Genomic DNA, 19,789 nt, shown 5'->3' on the forward strand with positions numbered 1-19,789 from the left:
TACAGGATACTTGGTCTAGGGTGTTTTCACTGCATATTCTGCCCAAAACATCAGAATACTTAACTTAGGAAATAGTGGCTTGATGTCTCAAGTATCGAAGCAGTGCTGCGGGAGCTCCTTCCGCTCCTTCAGCCAATAGCCGCTGAGATACCAGCCCATTGGGGCATGGTCTCTCTCTCTTTAAAAAAGCAGCGGCTGTCCTCCACTCTCTCTCTGGCTTCCGGCTCCGCTTCCGGCTCCTAGACTCCTTTCCTGTCCACACAGAGGGGTTGTTGCCTGGGACGGTAATCTGTAAGTTTTTCCCCCTTTGAATAAATAACCATTCTATTAATTATAATTCCAAACTCATGTGGGATTGTTTGTGACTTACACCTTCATCTGGTGCCCCACGTTTGGTTGTAGAACCCCCCCCCCCCCCACTCAACTGCTTGCCGCCAGCTCGGCTAGTCACGAGCCCTCCCTCAGCTACGGCCTGTGCCCTGTGTGTGGAGCCAGCAGTTCAATTAAACCCCATGCCTCCCAAGCTCCACAGGCTCGGGACAGTCTCTGCCTGCCTGGTTTGCTCTTTTTTGAGTTGTTTTTAAATTTCCCTTGTAAGTGCGGTGCTTTAGTGGTATGAATCAGAACGACTTGGTCATGTGGAGGCATACGCAGCTTCTGGGTTGCTCTTTTCTACCCCTGGATTCTGGGTTTCCGGTTCCATGTATGGAATTGATTTAATTATATTTTCTTTCTTGAGCAACTTATATTTCCTAGTTTTTAACAAATACTAAGGCAGACACTGAAACAGGACCTTGTTTCCGTCACCTTTGCAGTGGTTCGAGTCACGACTTGGCAACAGCGCCACCTACTAGACAAGAGGTAATATGGCAGTTTTTGTTTCCAACACCAATTTTACTGTTTTCTTTATTAATACAATGGATTATGTCATGCAAGGTTTATATGACTATGGGGATACATTAATTTACTTGTTACGAGGTTTCAGATTTCTTTTCAATATTTTATCATTAAGGAAGATACGATTTTTACAGACTAATAATGAACAACTAGCTGAAAGAATTAAAATTATTGAAAATCAGGGGTTATTTGAACAAGTACATACTATGATAGACAATATTGACTCCATATCCAAGGGTACTAGGAAGTGACCTGAAAAAGTTCAGGCTGTTGAATTTGACATTCAGACGTTACCACAAAGTTTTGATAAGGTAACAGATAGAATATACCTCCAGAATGGGAACCAAAAAACTGATACCTTAGTGAAATTCCTGGAAACACAGGTAGGTCAGGAGATTCAGAATTTAAGGGAGACAATGATAAAAAGATTAGAAATGATTGAAGAAATTATTGGAGCTGGTGAACAGAGTAAGAAGGCACAAGGACAGGATACAATGCCGCCATCAGCTGTTAGAACTGGCTTACCCAGGGTTCTAACAACATACCCTGTAATTTATTCTGACAAAGGGTCAACTTTGGCTCAAAGGGAATTAAAGAAGCTAGATGGACACCAATAGCAATGAATGATTTAAAAGAAATTAAGCAAGCTGTCGTTAATTATGGCTTGCACTCTGCATTTGTTAAGGAAATGATAAGGACTTGGGCTTCTAATGTCAGAGCTACCCCCCATGATTTCTCTCAGCTAGTGTCTACAGTTTTAGATGATGGACCTTCCTTGATGTTTGGAATTTATTTCAGAGAAGAATCCAAACATATGGAACAGCAAGGAAGAGCAAAAGGTGTGGAGGCTTCCCAAGATCAAATTCTTGGTGTAGGAGCATATGTTGATCCACAGGTCCAAGCTCTTTATGACGAAGAAGTGTTGTCCTTATGTTACAAAGCAGCCTTGAATGCTTTGAATAGAATACAAGATCCAGAAAAATGGGTTGAATCATATACCAGGGTTAGGCAGGGACAGAGAGAACCCTTTACTGACTTTGTGCAAAGATTAATTAAGGCTCTGGACATAGGGGTAACAGACCCAGAAGCTAGATGAATACTTCTTGAATCTCTAGCTTTTGAAAATGCAAATACAGATTGTAAAAAGATAATTGGGCCTTTAAGATCTAGATCAGCACCTATGGAAGAATGGATACAGCATACAATGAATGTTGAGACGTTTAGCTATAATGATGAATCCTAGGTAGGAGAAGCGATTTCCAAAGCTATGAGGAGACATCAAACTACCAGGTGTTTTAATTGTGGTAAATTAGGACATCTGAAAAGGGATTTCAGGCAAAGAAATTCTAGGAATAATATCTCCTCTGGGAATGACAAAAGTAGGAGACCTCAGCCTTCAGATATATGTAGGAGATGCGGTAAAGGCTGACATTGGTCCAACGAATGCAGGTCAACAACAGACAGACAAGGCAACCCGATACCATCGGGAAACTCCTTGAGGGGCCTCTTGCAGGTCTCCAAGCCAAAAGTGGTCCAGTCATTCCCAGTTACAGTGGAAAATGTGTCTCACCAAGAAAATTGAAAACTCCAATGTCTGCTGCAAAAAGTAATACTGGTCTAAATGATGAATTACATGTAGAGAATGAGTCAAAAAATTCAGTGGGACAGAGTAAAGGTATATTTTGGCAGACTTCTATTAACGATCAAAGACCAAAGCTAAGAGTCTGTATAAGTGGTATTTTTATTGAAGGCTTTTTAGACACAGGTGCGGATATAAGTATCATTACTCCAGAATCTTGGCATCTGAATTGACCTCTTCAAGAGGTAGATGTTCAGTTCCTGGGAATTGGAACCCTATCTCGTGTAAAACAAAGCACCAAGATGGGTGGAATGCATAGGGCCTGAAGGGCAAATAGGAAGACTAAGGCCATATATAGACAATATTGCAATAAATTTATGGGGCCGTGACCTGCTACAGCAATGGAATACCCATATTGACATTCCTGTAGTTACAGGAACTCACAATTCTGGGAAGGATATAATGAGGTATTATGGAAAAAGGTCACCAGCCATTCAGGCTGTACAAGAACATACAGCCAATAGCAAGCCTTTAGAGGTACCAACAGCCCTACCTTTAAAATGGCTAACTGAGAAGCCAATATGGATCAAGCAGTGGCCTCTAGCTGAAGATAAATTGCAGGCTTTGGAACAGCTGGTACAAGAGCAACTAGATGCTAACCATATTGAAGAATCAATCAGCCATTTGAATTCTCCTGTGTTTGTTGTAAAAAAGAAATCTGGTAAATGAAGAATGGTGACAGATCTAAGAGCTGTCAACAAGGTAATTCAACCTATGGGTCCGCTACAATCTGGAATTCCTTTGCCTTCTCTATTACCAAGAGGATGGCCTCTTATAGTTATTGATTTGAAAGATTGTTTTTTCACTATACCTTTGCAAGAAAAGGATAAAGAAAAAGTTGCCTTCACAGTGCCTACTTATAATAATTCTCAGCCTACTAGGAGATATCAATGGACTGTCCTCACACAGGGGATGCTCAATAGTCCCACAATGTGCCAATATTTTGTTAATAAGCCATTGGAAATAATTCATAAGCAATTTCCCAAGTCCATAATTTATCATTACATGGATGACATTTTATTATCTGATTCAAATAAAGATACTTTGGAAAGTATGTTTGAAGAAGTAAAGAAAGTCTTGCCTAGGTGGGGGTTACAAATTGCCCCTGAAAAGATTCAAAGAGGAGATTCTATTAATTACCTAGGTTACAGAATAGGGTTAGAGAAAATTCAAACGCAAAAGGCACAAATTAGGAGAGACCGGTTATGGACTCTTAATGACTTCCAAAGATTGTTAGGAGACATTTCCAGTCTACGACCAGCTGTTGGGATAACACCTGATCTAATAGGTCATTTAAACAAAACCTTAGATGGTGATAAAGATTTGAATAGTCCCAGAAAATTGACAGTTGAAGCAGAAAAGGAACTGACAATGATAGAGGGAAAATTACAGGAGATACATGTGGATCGGGTGAATCCGAATCTTAGTTCCATGCTAGTCATACTGCCTTCCAGAATTTCTCCTACAGGGATTTTAATGCAGAGGAAAGATATTATTTTAGAGTGGATATGTATACCTCATAAACCAAGTAAAAAATTTAACACTTATATAGAAAAGGTCTCTGAATTAATTATAAAAGGTCAACTGACACTTCATCAACTAGGAGGTATAGACCCAGCAGAATTATAGTGCCTTTTACTACTGAGGAAATAAGAAAGTTATGGGAAGATAATGAACCATGGCAAAGAGCTTGTGCTAATTTTTTTGGGAGAAATTAACAGCAACTATCCCAAAAGTGATAGACTTAACCTCATAAAGAGAACTTCTTGGATTCTTCCTAGAATTGTACGTGATGCTCCAATAACTGGAGCCCAGACATTTTATACCAATGCAAATAAATCAGGGAAAGCAGGTTATAAATCGGAAGAATTGAGTAAGGTGGAACAAAGCCCTTATAATTCTGTCCAGAAGGCAGAATTATATGCCATTCTTATGGTGCTAAGGGACTTTAAAGAACCTCTTAATATAGTTACAGATTCACAATATGCAGAAAGAGTTATCTTGCATATTGAAACCGCTGAATTCATACCAGATGACACAGAGTTGACTTCATTGTTTATCCAGGTACAGGACATAATTAGGAATAGGCTTTGTTCAATGTACATAACACACATTCGGTCCCATACTGGTCTGCCTGGCCCTCTAGCACAAGGTAATGCTGAAATTGACCCATTATTGCTTGGAAGTGTTCTGCAGGCCTCAGAATTTCATAAAAAACATCACGTCAATAATAAAGGCTTAAAGAAAGAGTTTTCCATTACATGGCAACAAGCTAAGGACATTATAAAGAGATGTCCTACTTGTTCTTTCTATAATCAAACACCGTTGCCTGTAGGGAGTAACCCAAAGGGTACTCAAAGGAATGAAATCTGGAAGATGGATGTGTTCTACTTTATGGAATTTGGTAAATTAAAATATGTACACCACACCATAGACACGTATTTAGGTTTTCAATGGGCAACTGCCCTGAGCTCAGAAAAGGCTGATTCGGTAATCACACATTTATTGGAAGTTATGGCCATCATGGGTATACCTGCACAAATAAAGATAGACAATGGTCCAGCATATGTATCTAAGAAAATGAAACGCTTTTTTTGCTTGTTATAATATAAAACACACTACAGGTATACCAAATAATCCTACAGGTCAGGCAGTTATAGAAAGATCAAATCGTACTATAAAGGATATGCTGAACAAACACAAAGGGATGAAAGATACCCCCAGAAATAGATTGCATAATGCTTTATTAATCTTGAATTTTCTTAATGCTAATGAGAAAGGAACAACAGCAGCAGAGAGGCATTGGATAATGGAAAAAACTTCTGAACTAAACCAACCTGTTTATTTCAAAGATGTGCTGACCTCTCAATGGAAGCCAGGAGATGTACTACATTGGGGAAGGGTTTTGCTCTTGTTTCCACAGGAGAAGAAAAATTGTGGATCCCATCAAAATTAATAAAGGTTCGATTTGAAGAGGAGAATGGTGCGGGAGAATTATCTGTATTCTGTCAATCATGTATTTTAATAAAACGCTGATTGGCCAAACAGGAAGTATAGGCGGGAAAACCAGACAGGAAGTAGAGGTGATGCAATGAGAACAGGAGAATTCTGGGAAGCAGGGAGGTTCCTCTGCCAGTTCTGCCCAGACCACCAGAGAGGAAAGATGTAAGCTGCCCAGCTGAGGAAGGTACTGAGCCATGTGGCTAATGTAGATAAGAATAATGGGTTAATATAAGCTATGAGAGTTAACAAGAAGCCTGACCAAATGGGCCAATCAGCTTTATAACTTATAGAGATCTCTGTGTGATTGATTTTCCTTGGGACTTGCTGGTTGTGGGGTACCGGACGGGACAGAAACCCCAACAAGCCGGCCCTCATGTTACAGAAGAAACCTCTTGGAAAGGAGAAATGACAATTCATCTACAATGATGATATTCATACAGGTGGTAAGAAAAACATATAGAATGGGGGCAGGGTTCTGTTCTTATCTCCACAGGAAAACACTCATCTTTGAAAAATTCAAGGGACCCTGGATATTTGAATACTGACAGATGGAAAATAATGGCCCAATAGGGACTATCAAGAAAACTGAATAAGTTCTGTAAGTAAAATATACTAAATCATATTTCTAAATTTATAGAGCTGGTTTTGGAGTTGGACTCTGGCTCAGTCCCTCTCTAATTCTAAGCCTGTTGTTAAAAGAAAAACCCAGAGTTTCTGGAGTTTCTGTCTCATGTCAAGAGACATGATATGGACAGAAAGAAATATGAGTTTAGAAAACATCTTTAATTTTCTTCATATCTATCATACCTTTCATTAAATATATCTATCATGCCTTTCATTGAATATATGTATGTCTGTATATGTCTATATGATTAATGTTTAAGTTTTCCACAATGGGCAATGAGTTTTTCCTGCAGTGACATCTGAAGTTTCCAGGAAGAAGATGGGGCCCCATAACAACAACTCCACCTGGTTGATATGATGTCATGATACTGATAGTGCTACTACAAGATCTGTTTTGGGTACCAGCTGCACAAGACAGTTCCAACATGGTTAGCTGAAATGGTGCACATCTTGTACAACATTCTGGCCAGACCTCCACAAAATACTCAGAGACTATTTGCAATTTTAAAAGACATTGATCTTGAAATTTAACCATCATTTTACTTTCACAGAATCCCCCAGAAAGAATGTCACCCCCATGACAGCTGGAAGTAATTCTAGAGAACGATATCCCCTCTCCCAGTAAAGTTTGTCCTTGGGTTTAGGGACATCATTTAGGGGTTGGTTATAATTAGTATACGGTTGAGGGTTGGGGGAGGAATTTTATAAGTGCAGGAATCTAAAAAAAAAAGAGAGAGAGAGAGAGAAAATGAAGGATAATTGGATTATGGGATAATAGATTTGTACTTGTGAGTTATTGTTTTTAGACAAATATATTGGTATTGATTCTTATATATTGATACAAAGTTAAATTATGTTGACTATTTTATGCATGCATTCTTCTACCTCTGTTTAAAACATTTTTATGTATTGATATATATATTGTATTGATATATGTATATTTACCATATTGCATTATACACTTCTACCTCTGATTAAGATACTTATATATTGTTTATGTATTGATATATATATTTGCCATATTGCTATGTATACTTGCACATTGTTTACTTTTGGAGGTCACATTGTCCTCATTTATTGCACAGTTGTTTATTGTCTCAGTCTTTAAGTTAGATAGGTATTGAGAATTATATAGATCAATAGTCATCTAAGTTTGTCATTTATAATTAGATTAATCAGGTTCTTTAGATACATAGAGATTATATTCAGTATAGATAGATAATCTTCAACCTCTTCAAAGAGCTGTAGAAAATGGCCTTTAATCTAATTCAGAGTTCTGTGGTAGTGAGACACAATCGCTCCTGGCAACACCGATCTATTCCCGAGAGAATGTTGAGCACCAAAGACACTCCACCTGGAGCCTTTCTTCTTGCCAGAACTGGCCTTTGGGTAAAGAAATGCCCATACCTCAACTACTGACAGAGTTACAGAATATCCGTAAATGAATAAAACAGGACTCTCATATCCTGCCAAGACAGGGTAAGATAGTTTTGAAAAGTTTCTTGCCTTTGAAAATGGTATGTCAGTTACGTCAGGTCTTAGCCAAAGTTGGTTGCTTCAACGCTGCAAATGTGACTTTGGGTGTTTGCCCAGGTAGCCAGTTGTCTCTGTTATTTGTTACATGTTTTGGAAGTTGTTTGATTGCACTTCCAAATTACTCAGGTTACATTATTTCCCTTCTCAGATCTTCAATGGGATTGAAGATTATATAAATGTAGTTACTTTCCTCTCATGACTTGGCCAAGTTATTTGTTATACAAGACTTAAGCTAGTTAGAATAGGTTATTTGTACTTATTGTATATAATTTCATAGGTTTGTACTTATTGTATATAATTTTGTAGTAGGCTTAGAACTCTCTTACTTAAACAAAAGGGGGAGATGCTGCGGGAGCTCCTTCTGCTCCTTCAGCCAATAGCTACTGAGATACCAGCCCATTGGGGCGTGGTCTCTCTTTAAGAAAGCAGCGGCTGTCCTCCATTCTCTCTCTGGCTTCCGGCTCCGCTTCCGGCTCCTAGACTCTTTTCCTGTTCGTGCAGAGGGGTTGTTGTCTGGGACGGTAATCTGTAAGTTTTTCCCCCTTTGAATAAATAACCATTCTATTAATCATAATTCCAAACTGGTGTGGGATTGTTTGTGACTTATGTCTTCAAAGCAGGTAACTGTTCTGGTTGTCTATTATATCATATTAAAGCAGTATTTTGTTTTCTCCCTGATCCCTTTTGTATTGGCGTATAAAACCATATGAAAAATAAACACAGGCAGATTCAGTATTCACTGAGTTGCCCTCTCGGCACTATCCTAAGTCTCTGTGTTTCTTTTATATCTCTGTTTCTCCCACCTAACATTTCTAACCCACATGACCCTACCCTGGAACATAAGAACCCATTGTGATTAGACCACGACAGAAGTCACCCAAAATGTGTCTCACCACAACTATACAACCTTTCTCATAGTTCCATAAAGTCGTAACAGATAATGGTACAGTGAAAATAAGAAGGTATTTTCATTTATTATAGAATCTCCTCAAACAAGATACATAAAGATACATTTAACCAAAGTAGTGAAAGACTAATATACTGAAAATTATTAGAAGAATTTAAGACAACATAAATAAGTGGGAATACATTCGATTCCCATATGCATGCATTGAAAGACAATAGTTCTAATAGCAACATATTAGATATTACCCCAAAGCAGATCCAATACAATCTTATCTGAATTGTAATGCATTTTTATAAAAAGAAAAACTCATTCATATTATCATGTAGATTTCTCAGTAGCCTTGAATAGTTAAAACAATCTTGAAATGTAAAGAATATTCAGATTTCAACAACAAACAAATAAACAAACAAAACACCAAACTTTCCAGGGTTGGAGAGATGGAGAGATGGCTTGCTGCTTTTGCAGAGGACCCAAGTTCAATTCACAGCACCTACATAGCAGGTTACAACTGGCTATAACTCAAATTTCTGGGGATCCAATACACCTGTCTGGTATCCCTGTGTATCAGACATGCACAAGATGCACATATATGTACTGGACATGCACATGGTGTATATACATACATGATAGTAAAACACTCATGCACATGAGAAATATATATATACATATATATACATATACATACATAAAGATTCTAACTACAAACCTTTAAGAATTAAGAGCACAGTGTGAAGACAGAGCCACAGACCAAGGTAATAGATTGGAGAAACCGGAAATAAGCTGATGCATCAGTTCCCAAGGTCATTCCATGGAGAGAGTGCAATCCCCTTAGCAAAACCCTTCACGTGCAAAGTACTGAGTTTGGGCTCTACAAACCAGTACATTGATTCAGTGGATGGGAATGGGAGAAAACACTTGTCTCTGACAGTGACAGACAGCTGGCTGACCTGCACTAGGGGTGGGGAATGATTTTTATTCTAGAGTGACAGAGATGCTTTTGCATCTGTAGTTAAGAGCAACTGACTGCTCTTCCAGAGGTCCTGAGTTCAATTCCCAGCAACCACATGGTGGCTCACAACCATCAATAATGAGATCTGGTGCACTCTTCTGGTCTGTAGGCAGACATGCAGAAAGAACACTGTATACTTAAAAAATAAATCTAAAAAAATTTGGTTGGTGCTGTGAAGCACAACATTGTGACTGTACTGCGTCTTACTAAATTGTGCACCTTTTCTTAAATATGTTACAAAGTTAAAGGTAGGTGGGGCTGTAGTTCAGAGGTTGAGTCCTTGGTTAGCATGGGAAAAGTCCTGAGTTGATCCCTAGCAACACACACACACACACACACACACAAAATGAAATGCTCTAATGTTAAGAGATATGTGATCACATACAGGTTTTTCACAAATGTTCCTGGCAGCTTTACTTGAAGACTAGGAAGCAACCTGGTTTACTGAAGGTCAATGGATTAATGAATTTTGATAGTTCTATGCTCAGGAATACAAGGTAGGAGCGAAAAAAACCCAAGCCGCTTATATATGCAACAATAGAGGTGCATCTCAGATGTTTCTTCTTAGTGATAAACTAGTTGCTGGTGATATAGCTCAGTTGGCAAAGTGTTTGTCTAGTACACATGAGTCCCTGAGTTCAATCCTCAGGGTCGAATCAACAGAGCATGATGGTCCGTGTGTGTGTGTGTGTGTGTGTGTGTGTGTGTGTGTGTGCGTGTGCGTGTGCGTGTGTGTAATCCTTGGAAGGTGGGGGCAGGAGGATAAGGAGGTTATTTGAGGCCATCCTGGGCTACATGAGACCCTGTCTTCAAAGAAAGAGAAGGAAGGAAGAACTCAGATAAAGAGTATTCATAATTTATTTTATTTATGTAAAATTCTAGAATAACAAATCAACTTTATACAGAGATAACAGAGATCTGTGGTTGCCTAGGAAAGACTGCATGTATGACAGAGAAGGAGGCAGGGTTGGTGGCCATGTGCGTTATCTGCATTGAGGTGAGAATTCATGCATTTACTTATTTAAATTGGATGATATTTGGAATTTATTTATTTATTTAACTTTGACAAGATTTGGAATTTAGTCTAAGGTGTCATGAATGCTAGGCAAGTGTTGGACTATGGGCTACAGTCCCACTTTATGGTATTTATGCAGGACAAACCTTATCTAGCTGTATATTTAACACAGGGACCTCTCGTATGTCAATTACACCTGCAAATGTTTCTAAAATATCAAGCGCAATTGAAAAAAGCTAAGCATAGTTCTACTATGTGACCCAGTCTTTCTAAGTAAATTAAAAGAATATAAATGAAAAGCAGTTGATGCCAACTTTTGGCTCCACTCGTACATGTGTATGGGTACATATATGCACCCATCCACATGATCATGTACATACATGACACACACATGTACTTTACATGCACATATATTTATATATAAACACAAATGATCATATAATCTTTTTATGATAGGTAAAGATAGAAAACACCCTGATATTTCCAGACGGTGAGTGAGCCACCCAGTTATTGTACACCCATAAAATGGAAAAGGGAAAAAGGACCAAGACAATGCCATGGCTGAGCCTCAATTATGAATTAGAGAATTATGCTGTGTAAAAGGAGCCAGATGATAGTGTCTACTATGGACTCACATTTATGCAAAACTCTAGCAAACAGAGCCACAGAAGGTCAGGCTGTGAGGACAAAGGACTGCGTGTTGAAGGGAAGGATTATAACAAGACATAGAAAAACTTGAGAGTGAAGGGGACATTCACTGTCTGGATTGTGAGAAAACTTGCCTAGGTGAGTACTTCTACTGAAACTTACCAGACTGCCCACCTCAAAGAGATGCACAATGAATTATGACAAAACTGGTAAATGCTAGGCCAGCCTAAAATGCATGGTCATGCCAAGACTGTGCTCAAAATGCTTCTAGTCATAGGAGGGCAAGGTCTGGCATCCGCAGCCTCCCTTGTTCCCCGTGCTCCCACCATATGGCACCGTTCTGTTCTGACACATCCTGCCTCTGTACCGCTCTAGAGCTTTGGGTCTCTCCGTCTCTTCTGTGAGATGTGCTTCCTTGTCTAGGAGGGAACTCATGCCTGGTACCCGAAGCCTAGCCGACCACCTGGAGCTCATGAGGCCATGCATCTTGGAAGAAAGCCTCCACCACAATTCCTAACTACATGCTAAAACGTAGCCTTGTTTGCGCAGATAAGAGGATCTCTCACTGTTCACCTAAGAAGCATCTCTTTATGGCAAATGGAGTGTTACAGAAAGCCACACCTGGGTATGAGATTGATGGACTGTGGCAACCTTAGTCCCAGTAGATACATCTGCAACAGAACCCCTGCATGTAGAAATTAGCTCGATTCGGGAAATAACCAGGCCAGCTAAAGGATAAAACAATTATACTTTTATTTATTATAAGGAGAAAACTCACACAACAGGAATGGGAAGTCCAAGCTCAGCTGTGCTGCAGGGAACCACACAGAGAGAGAACACCTGGTCTGTGCCCCAGTTTTTCCCAGGCTCCAGGAAGCCATGCCTTAACTAGGCTCCAACTCTTAAAGATAATTGGCTAACAAGGCTTCTCCATCACCTACACATGTGACTCAGGAAACATCCAGGGAGAAAGGGAAGAAAGATTGTAAGAGCCAGAAAACTAGGAAATCTGCTGTGAAACTGCATCTCCTAGAAATGGCAGCCTAAATAAGATCTTAACAATGGCAATATTCAGAGACGTCCTAATCCTGAAGGGGGAAATCTCATGGAGTGTCACCCCAATACCAAGAACTACAAGGAACTGATAACCGTAGAGAAGGAGAATTAGCCTCTCACAGGGATGAGCCCCTTAACTGGTCACCCAATACATAAACAATAAACAAGGATTCAGCAGTTGTATTTATATGTATTTATATGTTTGTGCATCTGTGGGTATGCATATAATATATATGGGTGTGCATGTGTGTGTGCATGCATGTTTATAACACTAATAAATCAAAGAAAAAGAGGCCATCAATTTGAGAATGGATGAGGGAGAACCTAGGAAGGATTGGAGGGAACAAAGGGAATTGGGGAAGTGGTGTGATTATATTTTAATTAGATATATGTATTAAAAAATTTCAGAGGAGGACCAATGGAACTGAATCGAAGACCCAGATATTAATCCACACACCTATGAACAACTGATTTTTGACACAGAAGCAAAAAAATAAAATAGAAAAAGAAGGCATATTCAGCAAACGGTTCTGGCATAGCTAGATATCAACATGTAGAAGAATGAAAATAGACCCACATCTATCACCATGCACAAAACTCAAGTCCAAATGGATCAAAGACCTCAACATAAAACCAGCCCCACTAAAACTCAAAGAAGAGAAAGTGGGAAGTACACTTGAACGCATTGGCACAGGAGATCACTTCCTAAATATACCCCAGTAGCACAGACACTGAGAGAAACAATTAATAAATGGGACTTCCTGAAACTGAGAAGCTTCTTTAAAGCAAAGGACACGGTCAACAAGACAAAACAACAGCCTACAAAATGGGAAAAGATCTTCACCAACCCCATATCAGGCAGAGGTCTGATCTCCAAAATATACAAAGAACTCAAGAAATTGGTCTTCAAAAGAACAAATAATCCAATAAAAAATGGGGTACAGACTTAAACAGAGAACTCTCAACAAAGGAATCTAAAATGGCTGAAAGACACTTAAGGAAATGCTCAACATCCTTAGTCATAAGAGAAATGCAAATCAAAATAACTCTGAGATTCCATCTTACACCTGTAAGAATGAACAAGATCAAAAACAATGATGACAACTGGTGTTGGAGAGGATGTGGGGTAGAGGGAACATTCCTGCATTGCTGGTGGGAGTGCAAGCTGGCTATCAGTATGGCAATTTCTCAGAAAATTAGGAAACAACCTTCCTCAAGACCCAGCAATACCACTTTTGGGTATATACCCAAAGGATGCTCAACTGTACCATAATGGTATGTGCTCAACTATGCTCATAGCAGCACTGTTTGTCATAGCTAGAACCTGGAAGCAACCTAAATGTCCCTCGATCGAAGAATGGATAAGGAAAATGTGGTACAATTACACAATGGAGTACTACACAGAAAAAATAAATGGCATCTTGAAATTTGTGGACAAATGGATGGATCTAGAAAACATCATATTGAGCGAAATAACTCAGACCCAGAAAGACAAATATCATATGTACTCACTCATAAGTGTCTTTTAGCCATAAAGCAAAGAAATCCAGCCTACAAGTTACAATCCCAGAGAACCTAGACAACAAAGAGGACCCTAAGAGAGACAAACATGGATCTAATGTACATGGGAAGTAGAAAATGACAAGGTCTTCTGAGTAAATTGGGAGCCTGTGGAGCATGGGGGAGAGTTGAAGGAGAGGATAGAATAAGGGAGGGGAACAGAGAAAAATATATAGCTCAATGAAAACAATTAAAATTTTAAAAAATGTATAAGAAATTAAAAATCTCAACACCCCCCCAAAAAACCCCTATATTGCGGAGATAGCACAGTACGTACTACATAAGTATGAGGACCCTAGCTTGCATCCCCAAGACCCACAAATAGCCAGGTGTAGTGTCAGGCATTTTAACCTCAGCACTGGGGATGGAAAGGCAGAGGAGCACAGCAGATCTCTGGAGCTCATTGGTCTGTCAGTCAAGTTCAATCACTGGGCTTCAGGGTCAGTAAAGACCCAGACTTAAACAATAAGGTGGAGGATGATAAGGAAGACACTCAACAGTGAATTCACATGCACACACAGCCACACGTGCACATGAACATGTATAAACACCATATATATACATATATGCATACATACATACATACATATATACAAATAAAATAAGAAAAGAAGTCTCCCACACATGCTAAGACGCAGCTCAAACAACTTCTCTATACCCCAGCCTTCCCTCCAGCTTCCACAGGGCTTTGTTCTAGTCCATGATTTTTTTTGTAGCTCTATTATACATGCTGAGCTGAGGTTCTCCATACACTGCCTGTTGTGTTTCTCCCAATTCCTCAGTGAGATTATAAGTTCCCTGAGCACAACAGCTTATAGCAAAGGCTTTTGTAAACCTGTTAGAGTTGAATGGGACAACTGTTCTCAAGTTGCTACGTCCCAAGTTCTGCTGTTTTAACCACTCCTGGAGCGAATTATGTGCGTGTATAGACAGTGTGTGCTGAGTGTTTGCACAACATGAGCTGAGCTGCCCTCCTAACAAGCCCCAGTGACAACTTAAGGTTTGTTAAGTGAGAATTCTATGCAAAATTAAAGGAATATATATCCTAGTCTTGCCTGGGCTGTAATTTATTAAAGGCACTGTCTCCAACCTACAAATGGAACATTGAGCCAATGACAAACAGGAAATGCCAAATGTCTTGATAATTCAGCTTTTACATATAATAAGTGAATCCAACAGCTTCTACTTTGTCTAGACCAAGAGTCACCGTCCCAGAATATCTGTTGTCCCTATGAAGCAGGAACTGATGTCTGTGTCCTGGGCAATCTGATGGACCTTGCTCATCACTTTTGGTGGAAAGATGTTCCTTCTGCCACCACACCCCTTAGGTACCTGGACTCTTTGCAGGTCTGGTTTCCATCCGGATGTCTCTTCTCACCTGTCGTAGGAAGGATGAAACAACAGTTAGCCTCCACATGTCAGTGGTCGCAGTGACTAACTCCATCCGGAGTCAGGACAGGCCCCACCAACTCTGGCTCCTGTCTTTTCTGTCTGTATTCTATGTATGGAGTCCAGAGGTCAACCTTGATGTAGTTCCTCAGGTGACATCCATCTTGTTTTTGAGATAGGGTCTCTCATTGGCCTGGAGTTCACCTGACTGGCCAGTAGGCCACAAGAATCTACTTGTGTCTGCCTCCCCCGCTGATATTACAAACATGTACTGTCATATCCACTTTTCAGTGTGGGTTCTGTGGAGTGAAGTCAGATCCTCATGCTTCAACAGCAAACCCTTAGCTGACTGAGCCAGTCTCTCCAACACCATCTCGCCAGCTCCTCTAATTCTTTGTTAACGTGATACCCCATTGTATTCAAAGGTGATGGTAGCCACGGAGCCCGTGCTTACCAAATTGGTGATCTATGAAGAAGCTGTGAAAAGACTACAAGGGCAGTTCTTCCCGTGAAAGACTACAAGGGCAGTTCTCCCTGTGAGAGACCACAAGGGCAGTCCTCCCTGTGAAGACTACAAGGGCAGTCCTCCCTGTGGGAGACTACAAGGGCAGTCCTCTCTGTGAGAAAGACTACAAGGGCAGTCCTCCCTGTGAGAGACTACAAGGGCAGTCCTCCCCATGAGAGACTACAAGGGCAGTCCTCCCTGTGGGAGACTACAAGGGCAGTCCTCCCTGTGAGAGACTACAAGGGCAGTCCTCCCCATGAGAGACTACAAGGGCAGTCCTCCCTGTGAAAGTCCTCCATGTGACTGTAAAAGGAGAGCCCCAGGGAGGCAGATGACACCAGAGCAGCACAGAGGCAGCTGATCATGGGTCAGTAGCACTGAGAGGCAATGTGGGTTAAGAAGCCGCCATGATAAACCTTCACATCTTGGGGTTGCTTTCTTCAAAGAGAACCTCATGAGCAAGGCCCAGAGACCCCCATTCTTCAGGTGCCTCTGCTAGTTGCAGCCATTCCCAAGAGTTCCTGATGCTGAGGCCCAGGACTGACCCGGGGAAGCTGACTCTAACCAAATTTGTCTGTCATCCATGACCTTCTAGGGCAGTGGTTCTCAGCCTGTGGCTCATGACCCCCTTTAGGGGGCTGCATATCAGATATCCTGCACATTGGCTATTTCTATTACAACTCACAACAGTAGCAAGATTACAATTATGAAGCAGCAACAAAAATAATTTTATGGTTGGGGGTCACCACAATGTGAGGAACTGCATAAAGGGTCACAGCACTAGGAAGGCTGAGGACCACCGATTAGGGGACTGAAAGGTCAAAGGGATGTCCACAGTGTGAGGGCTGCAGGACTGATGGACTAGGACTGTGTCTGTGATCAACCCTGAATTAGTAGTAACACCTCAAAATGGGAGGCTCTGAAAAAGGCAATCTGGGGCAACCAGGGAAGAAGGCCGAGGGCTGTTTGCATGTCTGTCCTGGTGTGACTGCTCCTTTCCTGACCTTTGCCCTTGGTTAGCATCAGCCACTCATCCCTCTCTCTCCTTTGCTGGTTTGGGAGAAGCATCTCAGAGCTATTGAAGACCAGCGTGAGTTTCGTGGACTCTTCTATCTCACCCCCGCTGCCCGGGGAAAGGTTTTCCCTTCTGGAGGAGTCCTGAGCAACAGCAGAGGTGATTATCTCACTGCCTCTCTGGGGCATCTCATTGCATACATTGGAGAACCGGCAGCCTTTGCCCTCACCTGGTGTGATAGACGAATTCCATTGGATGGAATGCCAAGCAGGAGAGGCCAAAGGCCTTTGATCCCTTGAAGAACAGCTCTTTACAAGAACTCAAAGATACTTTGCTCTTCATTCCAAAGGCACATATAATTAAAAATTAAAATATACATTTTCAAATTACCGTTGAGAATTTTATACTAAAAGCATGAATTTCTGGCCACATCTGTAATCCCAGCACTTGAGAAATAGAGGCAGGAAGATCATATGCTCAAGTCTAGCCTCGGCTACATGATGAGTTTTAGGTTGGCTGAGGCTAATTTGAAATCCTATTTAAAAACAAAACAAAACAAAACAAAAACCTCCCTGGGCTTCTTTTCAATGTCAGAATGATTAGGAGTAAGCACTTTCAGCACGCCCTTTCCTCTGGCCTCCATGCGTGTGGGACACAGCCATCCGTGCATGCAGTGTTTGCAGCAGTTAGCCTAGTGAGAAACGGTGCACAGAACCTGGATCCTGGAGCTTTGCAGAGGAGGCCAGTTGTGATCAACATATTTTAAAGAAATGTGTTAGCTGGAAAATATTTGGAGGTTGTTCTTCAGGGGCAAAAATTTTGTTTTTCCTGATAACACACTTAATTGTTTTTAAAGGCCTTATAGTCTATAAAGGGGAGGGATAAAATCTTCCCAATAACATTAGGAAGAACGTCTTGTTACTTTACACTTTGTCCAGAATCCATGCTTAATCCTTCCCCAGCACCGGAACCGGAGCTCCGAGTGGAGCCAGGAAGAGGGGCAGCACCCTGGGCACTGAGCACTGAAGGTACCTACACATTTGCATAGTTTACGACTTAGGGTCTCAGAACTAGCCTGCTTTGACGGGGTATTTCACAAATGGAACCTCCGTTTGAGAGAGAGTGAGGTGAAGTGCATCTAGTTCCCCAGAGAGGAACAGACGAGCCCCACATCTACACCTACGCATATTTCTTCAATTTAGCACTTTGATCTCCTTCAGGAAGATCTCCCATTTGTTCCCCAACCTGTTTGCTGTCCTGTCGGTTGGGATTTCAGAAGCCTTATGCCAAGAGGTCCCCTTTCCCTCCAGATCTGCCGCCTAAGAAGATTATAAAGGAAAACCCTACAATATCAAGACCACTCAACTGGAAAATGTCTACTTTTCCAATTTGTAATTGCTCAGTTGTGAAAAGAACTCCCAGATTACCAGACGTTGAGACTCCAAACTCACAGTTCAGCAAGCAGTACTCACCAGGCCACGGGGCAGCTCTCTGTCCGACAGACAGCTCCGGAACTCCTCCGGTTTACTCTGGGCCTGGCCTGAGGGTGAGGATTAAGAACAAGCTCTATTTGAAACGTGAAGTAGCAGGAAGTTCTCAAGCCTTGGGAAGATCTTACTTTTGTCCCAAGCAGGAATGGAAGCTGGTGCTGGGGGAAGTCCTGGCCTTTCGTTCTTCTTGTGGCTTGGAACGGAATTGCACCTGATGTTACAGGTACCTGGGGGCGGGGGAAGCAAACAAATTTGAAAAATTCCTGCAAGACTTTGGACCATAGTAACAATGACTCAATGCCAACCTAGCCTTGACCTTCTGCAGTGCCTAGCACTGAAACAACTCCCCGCTTCCCACCCGGCCCTATCTCAGAAACACATCTTCCTTAGGAAGGATTGTTTTGTCCCAAACGAAGAAACAAAAGCTTGGCTTCGCTAGCACAGCTGTTCCTTCGAGTGCTCTCCAGGAAGACTGGCTCATTCATGCTTGATGGAGCAGTCATTGGTGCAGTGAGGGGCCAGGCATGAAGTCCTGCACATGGCCTCTTTCAAACAAGAAGCTTACACAAACAGTTGCCATTTGACAAGTGCAGTGGTATTGGCCAGCTGAGGGGCTTGTGTGTATTTTAATTCATAGTTCAATGAGAGGCGGCGGAGTGTGAATGAGTTACCTTGTTACACCTTTGGAGATGAAAGTACAGAGTCTTGGATCTTTGGCACCCTCGCAGAGGTAGCTCAGTTCCCGCCTGCTTTGGCACGTACTCACGTTGTAGCCTTTCAGACTTCAGACTTTGTTCTTCATTGGAAAAAACAGGATGGATAACTCTTTCATTTTTCCTATGAGACAAGGTCTCATTGTTTCTGAGGCCAGCCTGGAACTCACTAGGTAGTCAAGGCTGATCTTGAACGGAGTCTGAACCAAGCCTTCTGAGACTGGGATTGTAGGAATATGTGCAACCATGCCCAGCTTTGGGATTGGTAATTCTGGCTTCACAGATTCTTTCCTAAGAAAATAAGACTTCAGATCTAAAAACCAGCACAGTGTTGGGTAGCCTCCAGCCAAAGTTCTTTGTTGTTTAACTTCTGCACCCATGGAGGGTGTGGCTCGTGCTGGTTCCTTATTTGGCCACCCTTCTGGGCTCCAGGCATGCAGAAGCAATCAATTTGTGCACCTGCTGCACAGAACTCGCTTTGCTTGTTTTAGGAGAAACCATTTCTTGAAATGTGTTTCCTGATAGAAAGTCAACCTTGAACCTGGCCACCCTCTGTGGCTCCACAGCGGGTCTTTGTCCAGTTAGTGCTCTAAGCAGTTCCTCAAAAGCTGCTCTGGCCTCCACTGGTAAACACAGAGCTCCTGAGAGTCTGTCACCCACAGCAAGACCTAACCAAAGGGGAAGAGGAAATCGCTTTACGGTCTGTACTCCTTCACAACAATAAAACAGACAGCAGGCCCATAAACTTTCCAACCCCTGTGTTCCAATCTTTGTTCCTAATTC

General features: G+C 41.4%; 1 protein-coding gene across 6 annotated transcripts in view; it reads right to left on the reverse strand.

Moving 5' to 3' along the window:
• Plekhs1 (pleckstrin homology domain containing S1) overlaps positions 1-19,517 on the reverse strand; it is a 42,376-nt gene extending 22,859 nt beyond the window's left edge. Inside the window, exons 1-3 of one of the 6 annotated variants that reach the window (XM_048424016.3) lie at positions 18,965-19,517; positions 18,276-18,520; positions 15,227-15,272 (exon numbers count right to left, since the gene is read on the reverse strand). In XM_048424016.3, the coding sequence (XP_048279973.3) occupies positions 15,227-15,254 (28 nt within the window). In that variant the 5' untranslated portion in view covers positions 15,255-15,272; positions 18,276-18,520; positions 18,965-19,517. Of the gene's footprint in view, positions 1-15,226; positions 15,273-17,032; positions 17,131-18,275; positions 18,611-18,964 lie in introns of those variants that run through there. The other 5 variants (XM_087907749.1, XM_085694134.2, XM_085694133.2 and 2 more) reach the window with 5 other exon arrangements.
• Between the last annotated feature and the right edge of the window lie 272 nt (positions 19,518-19,789).

The sequence above is a fragment of the Myodes glareolus genome, chromosome 7 (assembly GCF_982192425.1).
Source record: "Myodes glareolus chromosome 7, mMyoGla1.1, whole genome shotgun sequence".
In the NCBI taxonomy this organism is placed as follows: domain Eukaryota; kingdom Metazoa; phylum Chordata; class Mammalia; order Rodentia; family Cricetidae; genus Myodes; species Myodes glareolus.